This window comes from Rhamphochromis longiceps, linkage group LG2, assembly GCF_057381845.1.
Source record: "Rhamphochromis longiceps isolate RC_006_pf linkage group LG2, R_longiceps_female_GT1.1, whole genome shotgun sequence".
Lineage (NCBI taxonomy): Eukaryota > Metazoa > Chordata > Actinopteri > Cichliformes > Cichlidae > Rhamphochromis > Rhamphochromis longiceps.
In genome coordinates this window covers 34083864-34103080 of record NC_140558.1, presented here as the reverse complement: position 1 = coordinate 34103080, position 19217 = coordinate 34083864, and the positions used below count along the sequence as shown (strand labels likewise).

The 19217-nt window shown below is 42.1% G+C and overlaps 2 protein-coding genes and 1 pseudogene across 2 annotated transcripts; all 3 read right to left on the bottom strand.

Moving 5' to 3' along the window:
* Positions 1-1065: 1065 nt before the first annotated feature.
* Positions 1066-3471, bottom strand: LOC146677639 (protocadherin alpha-C2 pseudogene; annotated as a pseudogene).
* Positions 3472-4183: 712 nt separating this feature from the next.
* Positions 4184-6802, bottom strand: pcdh2a1 (protocadherin 2 alpha 1). The gene has a single exon (XM_085379796.1). The coding sequence runs from the start codon at positions 6641-6643 to the stop codon at positions 4184-4186; it is 2460 nt and encodes an 819-aa protein (XP_085235922.1). The 5' UTR covers positions 6644-6802.
* A 5037-nt stretch (positions 6803-11839) lies between these two features.
* On the bottom strand, positions 11840-18436 carry LOC146677637 (protocadherin-10). Its single transcript, XM_085382428.1, has 4 exons — positions 15720-18436; positions 13243-13301; positions 12909-13036; positions 11840-12611 (listed from the first exon to the last, which is right to left on the bottom strand). Exons 1-4 carry the CDS (start codon positions 18240-18242, stop codon positions 12307-12309), a joined length of 3015 nt encoding a protein of 1004 aa, XP_085238554.1. The 5' UTR covers positions 18243-18436; the 3' UTR covers positions 11840-12306.
* Positions 18437-19217: the final 781 nt, after the last annotated feature.

Here is a 19217-nt window from a genome sequence, read left to right as displayed (position 1 = left end):
GAACACCACACGTCTTCAAATTATTCTTGATTTTCGTTGGTTTTTGCATATATTTTGGTTTTTACTACACACGGACCTGGATACCGTTAATGGTGGTCCCAAAACATAAAAGGTGACATTTACTAAATGTAATCAGTTCAAATTGATTATTGCTGAAAAAACAATCAAATTTCAGACACAATCCACCAGTCAAAGCAATGAACCGTAATGACCTCACGATTACTGCATTATAAAACGAGATACCACTAAAATGCTGCAGACGATTTTCAAATATGGTAGCACTTCGAGTTATCATTAACTTTGCATAATGTCTCATTATAGATCTAATGATTTTCTATCCATATCTTTATGACCATGGTACTTTAGATGACTTAGTGATCTAGTCGCTCTTTACCACTGATAAAAACAAATTATTAGAGATAATAAAGTACTCAATTGTATTAATCATAAATGCACAAGTTGCAAATATTGCATATACAGAATTCACAGGAAAATATTGAAAATACATGATATTAAATTTTATTTACACAAAAACAAGAACAGGGAGGAAATGGCTGTAAAGAATGGACACAGCCAGAGAAGTTAGTTGAGATTAAGTTACTCTAACAACATGAAGATAACGGCACACCTAAAACTGATTGTTAAATAAGAAAAAAAAACTGTGCTAACAGTACTAACGTAAAAAGTATATAAAAAACAATAAACGTGAATAAGTCATGAAGAAGTTAAGCTTTGTGGATCCTAAATACTGCATTTCATTTATTAAATATACATTATTTATACTGCTATTAAAACACAGGTTTTTAGATTGTTCTTTTAACTGCAGACTTGACTTTTGAGGACAGGACCTGAACACAATTAAAAGCTGCTAAATCATGATGATGGATTGTTGCTATGTTGGTTATGTACTAAGTAGTGCATTTGATAGTGGTACCTCATGATAATTTATGAGATTTTTGAATAATTCACTGAATATTTTTTTTGTGGATTAAGGTAAAGCGGAAAATAGAAAAAATAATCGTAATTAATTTTAATGTTATGTAGGTAAAATATCTTATCTGTATATCAAATTCCTACCTGCAGAGTAGAAGCTGCTGAGTCACTAGTGTCTGTCAGTCCTGTCCCTCTCGGTATGCTGGACACAATGTACCTGGAGCCTTTTGGCAGAGGCTGTCTAACCACCAGCTTTCCTTTCCTGGTCTCTGCTAGAAACAGACTGTACCAGTAGGCATCGTTGGAGACCAGAGTGGAGTCTGCGATGGTGGAGTTCCTCTCACTGATCACACTGTTCCTGGAGGGAGGAGCTGCTTTGCTGGGCTTGGGTTTCTGACACTTGATCACGATGGTGACCAATATGGTGATGAGCAGCAGAAACGACACCGAGCCCAGACCGATGACCAAATACAGGTTGATGTCTGAGAAGATGTCATATTCCAGAGGCTCCTCAGTCATGTCAGAGTAGGCTTTAACAGCAGTCTCCATTGTGGTCAGCTTGATGGTGACTGTAGCAGAGAGAGCAGGCTCTCCGTTGTCCTTGGCAACAACAACCAGTCTCTGGTGGCGTGGATCTCTGTAACTGAACATCCTCATAGTCCGGATCTCTCCATTGTATTGATCCAGACTAAACAAGGTGGCGTCAGTCACCTGTAGAAACTGGTAGGTGATCCGAGAGTTGTGCACAGAGTCTGTGTCTAAGGCTATCACCTTGGCAACCAGGGATCCTTTATCAGTGGATCTGGGGATCTTTTCCTCCACCACAGAGCCGTGTGCACGCCACGGAGACACAATAACCGGAGCATTGTCGTTCTGGTCCACAATAATGATGTGGACGGTCACGTTACTGCTGAGAGGAGGAGAGCCAGAGTCTCTGGCCTCGATGTGGAACAGAAACTCCTTCTCAATTTCATAATCAAAGGTTTTGAGTGCGTAAAGTTTACCGTTCTCTGGATTGATGGAGAACAGCATGGACATGGATGTGTTGGCTATCTCCTTCTCTACTATGAAATAAACTAGATACTGGTTTTCATGGAGGTCGGGGTCAAAGGCAGTGAGTGAGCTGAGCAAGGCCCCAGGTGCGTTATTCTCCATGACACGTATAGTATAAAATGACTGCGGGAACTGTGGGACATTATCATTAACATCCAGCAGCTCTAAAGTCATAGTTTCATTGTCAGATAAAGGAGGAGAGCCTCTGTCTGTCACAGTGAAAGTGATGTCATATTCTGGCACCTTCTCACGGTCTAAAGGCTCCGACACTACTAATTCATAATAGTTATCAGAGGACTCCCTCAGTTTGAAAGGCATATTATCTGGAATATGAAGATCAACTATTCCATTATCACCTGAATCTTTATCACTGACACTAACTACAGCTATCACTGTGTCCAACTCGATGTTTTCAGTCACTGGACTCTGAAATGATTTAATTGATATTTCTGGGTGATTATCATTCATGTCTTCAACTAGAATCTTTATGGTGCATTGTCCTGTTAAACTGCTGGCTCCTTTATCAGCAGCTATAACTTCCATATCATAAATCCTGAAATCTTCATAGTTCAGCACTCCCTTAACTGTAATTTCACCAGTGGTAGGATTCAGATTAAATGTCTCCTGTGTTTTTTCTGATGTATATAAACTGTATGAATATGTTATATCAGAATTTGACCCTTCATCTAAGTCTGTTGCATTAAGATCAAGAACAAGACTTCCAATCGGAGAGTTTTCCAATATTTTAACACTAAGATTTTCTTTTTCAAAGACAGGTGGATTGTCATTAGTGTCCAGAACATGAACAATAACACTGGCAGTACCAGAACGAGCGGGTGTTCCTCCATCTACAGCTGTGAGTATCAAATTATGAACAGGCTGCTGCTCTCGATCTAATGTCTGTTTTAAGATCAAATTCGCAAATTTCGTTCCATCTCTTCCGGTCTGAACTTCAATATTAAAATATTCACTTTCACTCAAATGGTAGGTTTTCACTGAATTGGACCCTACATCCGGATCGACTGCATTACTCAGAGAAAATCGTTCTCCTCTTGCCGTCGCTTCAGATATATCCAAATGTATGGCGTCTCTTCGAAATTGTGGGGCGTTGTCGTTCATATCAAGAATTTCTACTTCTATATTAAATATTCGTAAAGGGTTTTCTAATATAACCTCCAGTCTAAGATAGCAAGACGCTGACGACTTTGTAGGGCAAATATTTTCCCTGTCAATCTTTTCAACAACATACAGCTCACCAGTCTCTTTGTTCACATCCAGATTTTTCTTGTTCGCGATTATATCAAGACGCATCTTCCTCTGATTCAGTGTTTTCACATCCAGCCCGAGGTCGGTGGCGAGATTAGCCACGACGGATCCTTCTTTGATTTCTTCGGGCATCGAATAATGAGTTACTAAACCCGATATCTGACACACAATCGAAAACAGAAGAGCAATGAACAGCACGTACCATTTCTCTGACTCCATTGTTATGAGGAACCCTTTGTTGTTCACGGACTTGCAGCACTTTAAACGATATTCTTTACTTTCCAATGATATAAAAATTTCCTGTAACGGATTTGACCACAAATATTTTCACACAAAAATTTTTCCCGCTACGTTGTTCCCGTAGTAAAATGGCTACACGTCTTTTCGCATTGCAATTTCAGCACCACTGAGCTTTCTGGTCGTATCCCGACTTCCACAGTGAATGCTGGTTACGTTCGTAGTTCCACCTTTTACTAACGGAACAGCGACACCGATAATATATAATATTATATCAGAGATTTTGAATGTTTCTCCGAACATTCGTTAATAAATTTCAATTTCAATATATATAATTTCAATGAATATAGTTTATATATATATATATATATATATATATATATATATATATATATATATATATATATATATATATATATATATATATACATATATATATACACATATACATATATATATACACATATATATATATATACACATATATATATATATACACATAGATAGATAGATAGATAGATAGATAGATAGATAGATAGATAGATAGATAGATAGATAGATAGATAGATAGATAGATAGATAGATAGATAGATATAGTACAAAAAATAACAGGTGCGTTTAGAAGTACTATAATACTATTAATGAGCTTAAATAACAGTAAATCACTCCTGAACTTTTACATTGTGAAAGGAGTCTACTGTATATGATGAATGAATAATGAATATAAAAAATCATGAACATACAAATACAAATATCGACACTGAACTCTCACCTGTAGAGTAGAAGCTGCTGAGTCACTAGTGTCTGTCAGCCCTGTCCCTCTCGGTATGCTGGACACAATGTACCTGGAGCCCTTTGGCAGAGGCTGTCTAACCACCAGCTTTCCTTTCCTGGTCTCTGCTAGAAACAGACTGTACCAGTAGGCATCGTTGGAGACCAGAGTGGAGTCTGCAATGGTGGAGTTCCTCTCACTGATCACACTGTTCCTGGAGGGAGGAGCTGCTTTGCTGGGCTTGGGTTTCTGACACTTGATCACGATGGTGACCAATATGGTGATGAGCAGCAGAAATGACACCGAGCCCAGACCGATGACCAAATACAGGTTGATGTCTGAGAAGATGTCATATTCCAGAGGCTCCTCAGTCATGTCAGAGTAGGCTTTAACAGCAGTCTCCATTGTGGTCAGCTTTATGGTGACTGTAGCAGAGAGAGCAGGCTCTCCATTGTCCTTGGCAACAACAACCAGTCTCTGGTGGCGTGGATCTCTGTAACTGAACATCCTCATAGTCCGGATCTCTCCATTGTATTGGTCCAGACTGAACAAGGTGGCATCAGTCACCTGTAGAAACTGGTAGGTGATCCGAGAGTTGTGCACAGAGTCAGTGTCTAAGGCTATCACCTTGGCAACCAGGGATCCTTTATCAGTGGATCTGGGGATCTTTTCCTCCACCACAGAGCCTTGTGCACGCCACGGTGACACAATAACTGGAGCATTGTCGTTCTGGTCCACGATAATGATGTGGACGGTCACGTTACTGCTGAGAGGAGGAGATCCAGAGTCTCTGGCCTCGATGTGGAACAGAAACTCCTTCTCAATCTCATAATCAAAGGTTTTGAGTGCATAAAGATTACCGTTCTCTGGATTGATGGAGAACAACATGGACATGGAAGTGTTGGATATCTCCTTCTCTATTATGAAATAAACTAGATATTGGTTTTCATGGAGGTCGGGGTCAAAGGCAGTGAGTGAGATGAGCAAGGCCCCAGGTGCGTTATTCTCCATGACACGTATAGTATAAAATGACTGGGGGAACTGTGGCGCATTGTCATTAACATCCAGCAGATGGACAGTTATTGTTTCATTATCAGATAAAGGTGGCATCCCTGCGTCTGTTACAATTAGAGTAATGTCATATTCAGGTACTGTTTCGCGATCTAAAGGCTCGGACACAATGAGCTTGTAATGCATGGGTCGATCTGAAGATGTGTTAATTGTAAAGGGCATGGGTCGATGTATAGTCAAGCTTACTTTTCCGTTATCCCCCGTGTCTCTATCACTTATATCTACAAGTGCAATAACACTTCCTACTGCTACGTTCTCCTCCACTGTGTTTTTAACAGACTGTATGATGATTTCCGGATAATTATCGTTCATGTCCTTCACATTAACGACCACTTTGCACTGACCAAGCAAGGGATGCGTGCCTTTGTCTCTGGCCTCTATGTGCATCTCATAGAATTTCATATCTTCATAGTCTATAGTTCCTTTCACAGTTATCTCTCCAGTGTTATGATTCAGTGAAAACACCTCTTGTGTTTTCTCCGACGTGTAAAGGGTGAATGAGTACACAATCTCTGAATTCAAACCCTCGTCAAGGTCCGAGGCGTTTAGCTTCATCACTAAGGTCCCTATTGGGGTGTTTTCCGTCATGTTAATTGTATAAGTCTGCTTATCAAACCGTGGGGGATTATCGTTTGCGTCCTGTACTCTTACAATAATATTAGCAGTGCCAGAGCGCACCGGGACACCGCCATCCACTGCAGTTAATATTAAATTATGAACAGCAGTCTGTTCTCTATCCAACGATTTGGTCAACACCAAGTCTACATACTGAGTTCCGTCGCTACCTGTCTGAATTTCGATTGTGAAGTGTTCGCTAACACTGAGTTTGTACGTTTTAATTGTATTTATACCAACATCTGGATCCACGCCGTTGGGCAGGGAGAACCTCTCGCCCGGCGTTGCAGATTCTGAAACGTCGAGCTCTACTCTGTCCCGTCGGAAATGTGGAGCGTTATCGTTTATGTCCGTTATTCCAAGCTCGATGTTGAAGATACGTAAGGGGCTTTCTATGATCACATCGAGCTTTAAAAAGCAGGACGCGGGTTTCGCCGGACAAAGATATTCCCTGTCCATTTTTTCTACGATGTACAGTTCGCCCGTCTTTTTGTTAAAATCTAGGTATTTTTTGTTGGAAAAAATATCAAGTTTTACCTCTCGTTGCGCCAAACCTCCTTGCTCAAGTCCCAGATCTGCAGCCAGATTAGCCACAACAGATCCCCTTTCCTTCTCCTCGGGTATGGAGTACCGTGTCACCGACAAAGCGGCTGGCCATGTTGCACACAAGACAAAGACGGCAATGCAAAATCTCATCCTTTCCTTTGCAGGAAAAAAATAAGCCAGATCCTAAAAGCCGTTTTATGTCTGTGATTCTTAAGATTTCACAGAGTATCTTTGCAAAAAAAAAAAATCCAGAAAAACAATAGACAAGAATGAATTAAGGTTCTGTGTGTAAATAATCATAAGCGCCCATTTAAGAAACCAGTCCTTTGCCTTTACAAATGGGTGTGTCATGACTTCAGAGAAGAAGAGTAGTGTGGTAGTGTGCTCTAGTGGTCAACAGTGACACCGTGCGATACACGCTAAACATAGTGTATTGAATTCTTCAGCTCTGAAATCAGCTTTGCAGCTTCGCAAGGCACTGACGCATGGAAGGACATCCCCAAACACACACACAGGCGCACGAGCAGCACTGTGTGCTTTATCCTGACAACATCTCTCATTCATCGGGCATGTCTTCAAAAGACAGTTGTTTGTTTTGTAATAATAAAGGATTAATTTCAAATATTGTCTGAGGTCTTTATAACAAGGGAATAAATCATGGAGGATAAAACAATCTACTATCCTTAAGTTGGCATGTCTTTATTTTATTTACATGCCACTAGATGATTTAAAACAGCTGTTTAAAACAGCTCCTACATTACTGAGGTATATGATTGTATAATAAAGACATAAACCTTTTCTAGCTTTCTGTGCCTTTATACACAAGCCTGTTGGCGCTGTTACTACTTGACGCCAGCCTACTACAGTCTGCCCTAAGCTGGCAAATGACCTGTGCTGGTAGATGCTATTTTACAGTTTGTAGTTTATGACTTTTATTTCCATTTACTTTTATATTAATTTTTAAAAGTTTAAAACATGTTTTGTTTTGTTTTGCCTGTAATATGGAAACAGTCAAGAAATCCGCATGTAGTTGGTCTCTACAAGATAGCAGCCAAATTGTAGTGAAGTTGAAGTAGGTCTTGGACTAAAACAAACACATTGTATGCATTTAACTTTATAGTAGTTTAGGGGGTGGAAGCATTCAGTCTAAGGAGACTCAAGTAACAGAAAGTTTTTTAGGGTAAACATCCACAATGAGTAACAGTTGAAGTGTAAGTAGAGTCAAGTGTTCACTAGATTTTACCACATATACTCAACAAGGCTACACATTTGAGAGGTACAGTAGGGGTGAAGAACAATGATGAAGATGTGAGTGGGTGTGATGTAATCAGTGAGAAGACACTGATAAAACCTGGAGGTGAATTGTGTGAAGGAGACGTGCGTCCCTCCTTGATCTGACACCTAAATGACAGCTGACAGCAGCAGAGAGTAGTGCCAAAATCTGACTGGTTGGAATCAGGAAAGAGTGATACTCTCAATCAAAGGATGTTTACAGTTGGCAGAGAAAGAGAGAAAGATAGAGAGCATGTGTCAGAGTTTACTGCAGCTGCCTTAGCAAAATCTCTCACTGTGCAATTCGTCTCCTTTTAGATTACTGTCTTGTCAAAGTTCTTGACAAAAAGGCAAATTAAGATCAGCTTTTTACCTCCCACCACTGGCTGTGTATTTGAAATGTTTGCACAGTTATCATGCACCGTTATGTTCCTGATTTCAGTCTGACTGTTGTACTCTGCAAGCCAGAGTACAAGCTGCGATCCACAGGCGGATCTCACTGATGGAAAAAAAATATGTTAAGCAATGTTCTAATTAGTGTGAGCTCTATGATAGTCAAGGATACACTCAGTACACTTAGTGCCTGGAAGTATTTCCGGGCTGCAATAAAATTATTATCTGCTCATTAAAGTACACTCATAACTGCTGTTGTGAGAAGCCCATAGAAGGAAAAGTGTTTTTGTGCAATAGTTTTAAGGCAAAGGAGAATGGGATTGATAAATGTAATAAACAGCTCACTGGGGACTTCCACTGTATATGGATCATCATGTTCACAGAAGAGAGAGAGAGCTACACATACCTTGGGTATTTTGGTTTACCTTCTGTACTGCAACTGGATTACATCACAGTTTACAATAAGACACTTACTGACACCGTCACTTTATCAATGCTGGTCATTATGCCCGTTTGCTGCTAAAGTATCTATACCTATATTTATACCTACATTTCTATATCTATTCTCCCGACTGGTAATTGTATTTGTTTTTTTAACTATTAATTTACTTACAATTTAAAATACTGTTTCTTCTTGCTCCGGGACCATGTGTACATGAGGTTCCACCTCATGTAAACATGTGATGCGAATGACAATAAATCTCCTTGAATCCATCAAGTTTCCCTTAAAGACCTAAGCTGACAGTTCATCATGATGAGGAGAACCCTGCGTTTAAAAGAGCCAAAAGGAGTGCCAGTGATCATCACAGCCTCTATCAATCTAACCTCAGTTATCTGATTATCTATTATTTCTGGTCCCACAAGTGGACTAGATGAGTCTGGCCTGTATCTATGGATGCTTTAATCAGGTCACACCCAACTGTAATCTTCACTTTTTGTAATTTTTTGTGTTAATTCAACATGTGTTATTTTCTAATCAATCACTGCTTAAAATGCCATTTCCTTTGTACATACACTGTAAGGATTGGCTAGAAAATGCCTCTGAAAATGTGAAACCTGACTTTTTCTAATAAATAGTCTTGGTCAAAATAATTTTAGATTTGTTGAAGATGAAACTAATTTGGAAACAGCACTGGTCACTAGAATGTGAATGTGTCTGAGCCACTACTTTATGTAACTTCATGGTTTGGAATGCTTTATTTAAAAAATTTTATTATCTGAAACCACAATTTTACATTTAAAAAATCCATGCACACTTGATATAAAAAGTCAGATTTGATGGAAATGATTGTTACATTCATTTAATTATCTTAAAGATTGAAAATTAAGTTTAAAAATGTACACTGAGCCATCTTACTCATGAAATGGTGGCTCACTAATATATGTGGTAGTAGTGGTAGTACTCCTTGACTGCCAAAGTTTTATTACATTTTATTACAATTATTTTTAATTACTTTTTCATTATGCTTTTTGCCAAGAACTCACTAGGCTTTGCAATATAGGCTCAGATGTTATCACGCATGAGACTATTAGTGAAGAATCTGATCTGCCCATATGACAACAACCCTAAGCAAACAGACTGAGTCATAAAGGGCTTCAGAGACACAAAAAAATGGGGGCCCATGCAACAGACAGTATGACTCCCACTGAGATTCGACCAGTTTTTTGTTTTTGCTTGTTTGTTTTGTTTGTACATTACACGGTGTCCACATAATATTTTCTGTTATATTTTCTGTCCAACAAGTTTTGTTTGGAGGGGAACACTTCTCCCTGGGTTGGATAAGAGTTTTAAATAAGTGGATCACTAAAATAATTTTTACTCAATGATGCCCTCTACCGGGGAACTATTCTGTGGAAAAACTGGTCAGTATAGTGACTGTGAAAACGTTGTGATCATAAATTAATCAAATTTAAACATCTATAATATATAAATAACTTAACTTACAGTTTACTAAGTAGTTTTCGGAGGCACTTGTCCTTTTTTGTCCTTTACTTGAGTATTTAAACCACATTTCATCTATGTTTCTTTGTGTAATTGTGTGTTTTTTACTCAACTACTTTGTTTATGTGTTTATATTTTGGGGAAACTGTAGTAGTTAGTTTGCAGAGTAAGATGTGGTTAACGAAAAAAACGAACAAACAGAGATTAATGTAATCAACAGTATTTAAAGCTTTTCACCACAGCAAGCTGCAACATTCAATTGCTTCATTTAAGTAGAGCATTTTTTTTACATTAATGAATGCAAGGTTGTTGCAACAGTGTTGTAACAGCGTTTTCATCTAATGTTATGTTGTTGCATTATTGGTATTTTTTTGGTTAAACCTACCACTGACATTAGAGAGGGGGGGAGGGGTATGCAATTTATTTGTATTTTACGAGCATAATTTACACCTCATGACTTTGTTTTCTTATCACTACTTAAAAATTAAAAACAAAACATTTTAAGAGGTCATGATTTATGTATGTGAGAGGCTGCTGTGAAAGCATTAAATCCAGCCTGCTGCACCGTGCTCTAAGCGCCCTCTGGTGGACAACAGGAAACGTTGCAGTTGGATTTAGAGGCACAAATGGACAAAGCCGTTTCAGCACTATGACAATGGACAGCTCCCAGTGCGACCGACAGTAATGGTTACATGATGTGGAAATGAAGCGAGTCTGTCTGCCTTACAAGTCCTGCTATGCTGTAAGAGAAGAAACGTTGAGATTTTATATTTTATCATTTCACTACAATTTCACCAGTTGCTGACTTTAAAGGAAGCTGATATGTGTGTGATCTATTTTATATACACGAATTTGGCGTTTCTGAACGTGTTTAAAACAGAAAAGAAAAAAACAATGTCCAACTTCCACTTTATTTCAAGGATCAAAACCTGAAAATGAGCCAAGCCGATCTAAAAATGGCTGCCCCTTTCACTGTCCCTGTGGATCACCTTACTACAGAGAAGGTTACTCTGCTCCCCTTCATGCTCTCTATGGACACCCGTTTCCTTATTAACGACATTATTTTCAATCTGAGCCATAGGACAACCTAATTACCCTGCTCATTTCTGGCCAGTGGCCAGCTCCCATCTGTTGATGCTGTGAACTAATTCCCAGAGAAGAAAGAAATAAAAGGGCATACATAGAGAGAGAAGCCACAGGCCCCCTTGCTCAGATTCAGGTGTGGCATTTGGAGTTAAGAGCCCCCCACCCCCATCCTTTCTCTTTCCTCCCTTGTATTCCTGTTCGTGGTCTTAATTAAAGTGATATTTCGAGAGAGGAGGTTCTGTTTGTTCAGTTAATGAACCCCACTATTCTCTGCGGGCAAATGGAAATGCAAGCACTCCAATTAGCATATGTTAGCATTTTACTATGTTTATTCCTCACCGTGGAAAACAGCTTACCAAGGCGAAAAGCTTTTCACCCTTGTACGAGTAGCTCTGGAACTTTTTCACCTCAAAATAATTAACTCAGGCTAATTAAACATAGATCTGGAAAACTTACATCTAAATCATTTATGCGTGCACATCGACTGAATCTGTGTTTTGGTGCAGGGATTATGTTTTATGAATCACAGCAGGTCACAAATGCTTGCTTGAAAGAAAAGAGGAAGGCCATATGAAAAAAATACTTTATTTTCATAAATGTATACAGTACATGTGTAAAGGAAGGAACCCTCCCCTGTCATTACAGTAGTCTGCTTCATGGTGCAGCTTGCATATACATACTCACTGTTTCATATTCACACAAGCTCTGTTAGCAAACAAAGATACAAAAAGGAAAAACACGTCTTCTTTTTCATGTAACCAAAAAATATAAATTCATAAGGATGTGCAAAATTATTGTCCACGAATGCTTTTTCGAAAACTATTTTGGATGTAACTGCTGCTCCAGTTTGATTGTCTAAATAATAATAATGATAATTCTAATAATAAAAACAGACACATATGCTGACAATGTTGCAGTGGCATGTCAAATAAATAGCCATCAGACCTTCATTATCCTTCTTCAAAACAGATTGTCCATACATTATTCCTCTTTCCCTTTCTATTTTCATACCACTTATAAATCATATGTTCATTAATTTATGTACTGGGTGGGCTCTACCTCTGTTTTCATATAAGGATATCCATCTTTTTAATCATCCACTAGGGCAGTTATTGAAAAGTCAGTCATTGTACAGGTCATTATTTATGATCGCAGTCTCTCCCTGGGGCGACATCTGGAGACGGCGCTTCTTTCCAAAAGTAGAAAATGAATTGTGGACATCTAGGTCGCTTCGCTGTGCGGCAGGCCTCAGGGTGCAAAAGCCTGATGGCGTCCCAGGGATGTACACATTGTGGTGGTAATCGGGTGGTGGGTGTGGGTGCGGGTGGGAGGGGATTGAAGGCTGCTGCTGCTGGGGAGGAGGTGTACACCGAGGAGTCCAGGGGCGAGAGGGAATCCCACTGGGTGAAGGAGACATTTTATAATCTATAACATGAGGAGAAAGGAGAGAAGAAACAACTGCTTATTATTCAATACTGACTCATGTCTTTACAGCTTGTTGTAAGGACTGTTAACGATTAAATGCAGTAAAAGGAGCAGTGATCTGTTTAGTGGTCAGTTTAGTGAGGATGAGGTAGGCCGTCAGCTACAAGTGAGTTAAGGGAATAACAAAAAAGTAAAAAAATTAAAGAACGAGGATGCGCAGCGTGTGTAATATTAAAGTAGTGTCGATGAAATACTCCATATGCATACATAAGCAGGAATGCATTTAGCCTCTCTCACCTTTCGTGCCTCTCATGTGAGTACCCCAGGTCCAGTATTGTCCAGGTGCCATTGAGGTGACATAGTTTTCTGGGTCTGCATGCATGGCTTTTCGCATGAGGGTGCCATCCATGTTTATGGAATTGTAACTACAAATGAAATAAGTCTGTGTAACAACACCGTTGACTCATATTTATGAAAATGCAAATCATATTGACATGAGCATTTTTTATGCAGACTGTATGCTTTAGAGCTTTATTGAGCACATACTTGTGTGTGTGTGTTTGTGTGTGATGGGGGGGGGGCAGGTCATAATGCTGCTCTACAGAAATCAGGTCAAAGTTCAGAACTATACCTTTTAATAGAGGAGTTTTTGTTCTTCGTGAGAGTCCAGTCTGTGTTTGGCTGCTTTAGCTGCAGAGGGAAGATATTGTCAGAGTTAATGGAAGGGTATTCATGTCAACGATCAGTTCCGTGTGGCTCTATTTTTAATTTCATCTAAACGATGTCTGTTATGATAGAGGTCACTGATAGCTGACAGGAGTAGACTTTCTTGGGATCCCTCCTGAATTGAAGACACGATTCTTTTCAGATGGATCGTGGCTGCCGCCCCGTGGATGTTTGGCAGAACATGCTCATTTCAAGAGTAGAGGTGGTGACGCCTCCAGCTACGATTCGCCTGTCACTTAGTTTTGCTTTTATCCTCCGTGGCGCAGCGGGAAGGGTGAAAGAGAGCACCCGAGTGATATTTATTCCAATTTGATTCTCATAGTATGGATTCCACGCTCCATTAATTCACCTAAAGTTGTTAACGAGAAGAATGCGACGTAAGCTATTATTAGAATCGGTATTCAAAATACTGTCCTCAGCCAGCTGTGCACAAAACCAATTAGAACCCCACCGGGATGAAACGAAACATGATTTTAATCTTCAAAGGGAACCGTGCCAGGGAGGAAATTAAGAAAATTACACACGTCATTGTTTTGTGGATTTTATGCATCATTTTACATTAATATTTGCCTGACGCTCCTCGAGCAAGGTTTTTAATTAAAAGTCTCGCAGAGAGCCTTGAAAAGTTTGCGGCCCTCGCAGCTGTAAATGGAATAACCCAGCACGTCTCGCCACGCATTCACACCGTGGCACACATCACATTCGCCTACCTTTCCTGTGTGTCGTGCGCGCTTAGATGTGTGTTTAATCTCCCTTTTCACCTTCAATTCGTCAACTTAAGCGCGGTTATGCACTTGCTTCGAGTATTTGTGATTCGTTGTGATTTGTCTTTGACGCGCCAGAGACAACCTCACTGTGACTCACGTGAGCACGCTGAGGGGCACTACCGGGTGATTTGGTGGAGCCAATTAATAAAAAGAAGGACACTTTCTCCTGAAGGAGTTTAGCTACAGGCGGCACATTCACCGTGACCTCGAATTCCCTCTTGTGGCCAGAGGTGTATGTGTCAGTGACCGGGCTGACATTTCTCAGTCAGCCTGGTGGAGTCTGGTATCAAGGGCCTGACTCTTTGTCCCCTCCACGCTATTAGACCGGAGGGGACAAAGAGTCAGGGCCGATTCATACCGGAATCGGCATTACGCACATATTTATGGTCTGCTGCTCCGTCTATTATGATAATAATAAAAAAAATAAAAATAAAAAAAACACGGGCGTAGACACCCTTCCTCTGTAAACTACCCCCCTTCCTCGTCTCATTTCTCCCCTCTCCTTCCTTCCCTTTCACCCCCTCCTCTTCCCCACCCTTGCTCGACAAATATGAAGCCACATCTCTCTTTCTCTCCTCGCATTCAGAGGACAGTGCTGGGGCCGATCTACAGGCTGTCCACGTCTCAGTCCAGCCATGTCCTTGCGCCCCCTCCTTCTCCTTGCCCCCTCCCCTCGCGATGTCCTCCCCTGTCTCCCCAAAACCGACCATTTGCCATTTTTCATCAATAATGGACAGCCACCCCCCTCTTGCGAATACGCCACATTGTGTCTGGTATAATGGTTCGGTCGTCCTTGTGCCCTTGAGGCATAGTTAGTGAGGTTATCTGTCCTGTATTGTTAGTTTGAAAACAAGAAGGCGTGTTCACAAACCCGAGTGCCCGTGACATGGATTGCCTGAACCCAAGGCTGACAATTTCAAACAGCTGCCATTCACCTTCATGTTTGTAACCTTGACTTTTTGTTCAGGTAGATACGCTGGAAGCAGGTGTGTGCACGTCACTGCATGAAAACTGTGTGGCAATAACACTGGATGATGTAGACATTGTTCTCGCAGGTCACAATCTCTATAATTAGTTCTCGAATTATTATTAAATGCTTGAATTGATACCAAGACTGAACAGAGGAGACTGCCTGAACTACATCTCATCTTCCTCTCGTGCAGTAATTGACATCTCACTTCGTTCTCAGACACGGTTTTTTGCACAGCATATGCTCCTCGCAAGATGGGGCTTTACACTTTCATTAACATGTCAATTAAAATGTAATCTCACGTCGTCTCATTTCATTTCCCGGGTGCAAAACATTAACATGGGCAGCACAATTAGAATTCATTATTGCCACAATTATATTAAAACGCTGTGAAGACGACACGCTGTGCGAAAACACTAACGAGGGAGTGATAGAAGAAAAGAGTGACTTTACTGAAGGTTTTCCTCAAGTTGAGTACCAGCCTGTATGGCATGCGCGATTTGACCTTCATGGGAGAATGTCACAGTCTAGATTCACATCTGATGGAAACTGAGTTGATAGTTGTTATTGTGTCAGTGTGTGGAATGGGGTGGAATTAAACGCTCGCTCTCCTTTGTTTTATACTATATGCTGATTTCACTCTACCTCACTGGGAGTAGTTGCTCCGTTGTTCACAGATGCGCTCCGGCTTTGCGCGTTCCACGAGTTTTCCGCGCTCTTTGCCTCGTTGTTCCTCGGTGTGCTGCTCGGGCTGCACGGCTTCAGAAACATAAAGTCACTTTTGGCTGATTCGGGGGTTAGACACACTTTATAACAATATGATTGAGAGAGACTGCTATTTCCATTCACCTCCATGCAGTTCGTGGGCACTTTGGCGGCGGATGAAATCTGCAGGTTGAGGTTGGATTTTTTGAACATCTCCGGGGGCGGCTCTGGCTGAAACCCCCCGCAGCAGCAGCAGGATAGGGGGGGCAGGTTGTACCCGCTGAGAGTCTCGCTATCCTTGTAGCACTTTACTGCAGCCAGCACGATGATAGCCACCAGGAATATTAAGGATATAGTGCTCAGCGACACGATCAAGTAGAGAGCGAGGTTTGAAGGGGGCTGCGGGCTGAGTGTGAGGTCCCCGAAATCTGACAGGGTCTCGGGCACGCTGTCTACCACTGTGAGGACAATGGAGACAGTGGCGGAAAGCGGTGGCTGCCCGTTGTCCTTGACTAATATTACCAGTCTCTGTCTCGTTGCGTCTTTTTCTACTATTCGACGAATAGTCCTGATTTCTCCCGTGTACAGAGCTACGCTGAACAGCCCCGGGTCTGTAGCCTGTAACACCTGATAGGACAAGCGGGAGTTCTGCCCCGCGTCTGCGTCTATCGCTGTTATTTTGGTAACCAGATAGCCAGCGTCTACTGCCCGCGGAACCACCTCTGTGGCCACAGTGCCGTTTTTCGGCAGTGGGGATACGATAACAGGTGCGTTGTCGTTCTGGTCCAAGACAAAGACGTTAACTGTGACATTACTCGCGAGAGGGGGGAAGCCTGCGTCCTGTGCCTGTACCAGAATCTGAAAGTTTCTTAATTGTTCGTAATCAAAGGAGCGCAGTGCGTAGATGTTGCCGTTGTCAGAGTTGATTGAGACATAAGTGGACACGGGCATGCCCTGAATCTGACCCTCCAGAATAGAATAAGACAGATAGGCGTTCTGGTTAGAATCGGGGTCGAATGCAGTTACAGAGCAAATGGAAGCGCCCGGGGCATTATTCTCGGTCACATAAACTGTGTATGAAGGTTGGGAGAACCGCGGGGGGTTGTCGTTAATGTCAGACACTTGAACGAGAATGGTTTTTCTGGTAGAGAGCGAAGGAGAGCCCAGGTCTCGTGCTGTGAGGGTGATGTTGTATTCGGACACGGTTTCTCTGTCCAGAAACTCGCTTGTCACAAGAGTGTAATAGTTTTTAAAAGATGAGTGGAGCTGAAAGGGAACGTTGTTTGGAATTTGGCAGTCAACGTTTCCGTTCTCTCCAGAGTCCCGGTCCATAACACTGATAACCGCTATCACCGTACCTGCTGGCGCATCTTCCTGAACGGGAGTGGACACTGATGTGAGGATAACTTCGGGAGCGTTGTCATTTACATCCAGGATGTCCACCAGCACTTTGCCGTGTACGGCCACGGCCGAGGGTCCCCTGTCTTTCGCTTGTACATACAACTCATAAACACTTGCTTTCTCATAGTCCACAATACCGTTCACTCGGATTTCACCCATGTAGGGGTCCACGCTGAACAGTTCGCGCACCTTGAGTGGTGCGTGCCCGCTGAACGCATAAGTAACCTCCCCGTTCGAGCCCTCATCCAGGTCTGTGGCGTTCAGTTTCAGCACCAGCGTCCCTCTCGGTGCGTTCTCCACCAGGCTCGCGCGGTAAACTGCGCGGTCAAACACAGGCACGTTATCGTTGGCATCCAAAACTGTAATAGTTATCAGCGCTGTCCCTGAGCGTTCCGGTGAGCCCCCGTCATAAGCAGTCAGAACCATTTCATGCTTTTTCTGCTGTTCCCGGTCCAGTGGGGTGTCCAGCACGAGCTCAGCAAACTTGCTCCCATCATTGCGCGTCTGGATGTTCAGTGCGAAGTGCTCGTTTGCGCTCAGCAGGTATGAGCGCAGAGAGTTGGTGCCAACGTCCTGGTCCTGGGCGCTCTCCAACGGGAAACGAGAGCCGGGCGCAGCGGACTCTGTGATGTCAAGATTAAACTCGCTCCACGGGAAACTGGGGGAGTTGTCATTCACGTCTAAAATCTCCACTTCAACTCTGTATAGTTCTAACGGGTTTTCTATGACCACTTGTAAGTGCAAAAAACAGTTTGGGCTTCGTTCACAAAGCTCTTCTCTGTCTATCTTTTCGTTGACGAAGAGAATCCCGTTCTCCAAGTTCACTTCTAAGTACTGTTTCTTTGCGCCAGAAACGATACGAAACCGACGGGCTGACAGCTTTGCCACATCCAAACCTAGGTCTTCGGCGATGTTGCCCACAAAAGCTCCATGCTCCAGCTCTTCTGGGATAGAGTAGCGAATTTGCGCGAGAACCAAGTCCACGACACACGCGCACAGAAGCAGACATATAACCAGGCCAGTCACCGGCACCCAGCTGCCTCTGGAGAGAATGTGATCCATTTCAGCCCCGTGCGTAAAGCACCTCACACGGACATCTTTCGCCTCATAAAGACATTCAGCTGTACATAATAGAGAAAAGGAGCCTGTCCTAAGATTGAAGTTAGTCACATTTATTTGTATGGGTAACTTTGCCAAATACTTAGAATGAGAGAGCGGGAGCAGAGTGAAAGCACCTCTCTCGGTGCTGTGCTCCACGCGCAACACCGGTATGAACGGGGGAGGCTCGCGCTTTGATTTTACAGTGTATTAGGCACTTGGAGGAGCCGGTGGGGAGGTGCGTGTGTATGTGTGTGTGTGTGACAGAGAGAGAGAGGGAGAGAGAGATGGAAAGAGAGATGGAGGGGGTGGACGTGGCTTCTCGCAGCTCCGTATTGGAGGACGCTGACGCGAAATACGACTCTAATTACTGTAGACGTTTAACCCTTTCACATCCGCGTGTCTGTTCGCCTGACCCATTAAAGTGAGGACAGGGCGTAAGTTTGATACCAGACGTCAGAGCCAGATTTGGATTAGGAGTCAAAGTGTGTCACGGGTGTCCTTTCCTAGGCTGGGTTTACTAGATGAGGATGAGTAAGGATTTGTCTTGGTTTTCCCAGCTCCTTACTGCGCCAGGACCGTGGTGATAGCCAACATCGTGTTATTGTTTTATTGCAATCCCCACTGCACCTTCAGAAAAATAATAAACTATTCTTCTGAGGTCCCATGAGTACGTGTTGAAATACAGTAAACAAAACACACAAGCTTAAGCACTCACTCGCTCTGCTTCAAATGGCCCAGTGGCCACTAACAGTAGGCTCCTGGGACTCCATAATGCTTTTGAATTAGAGCCCTTTGAAGATGAATACAAACACTATAAAACAGTCCCATTCATTAATCATCACATGCGAAATTGGGTTTTACAAAAAGAATCTTTGATAGGTCAGAGTATTCATTTTTAATCAGTGTTTAAATGAGTGTGAGCTACAGGTCCTGGAA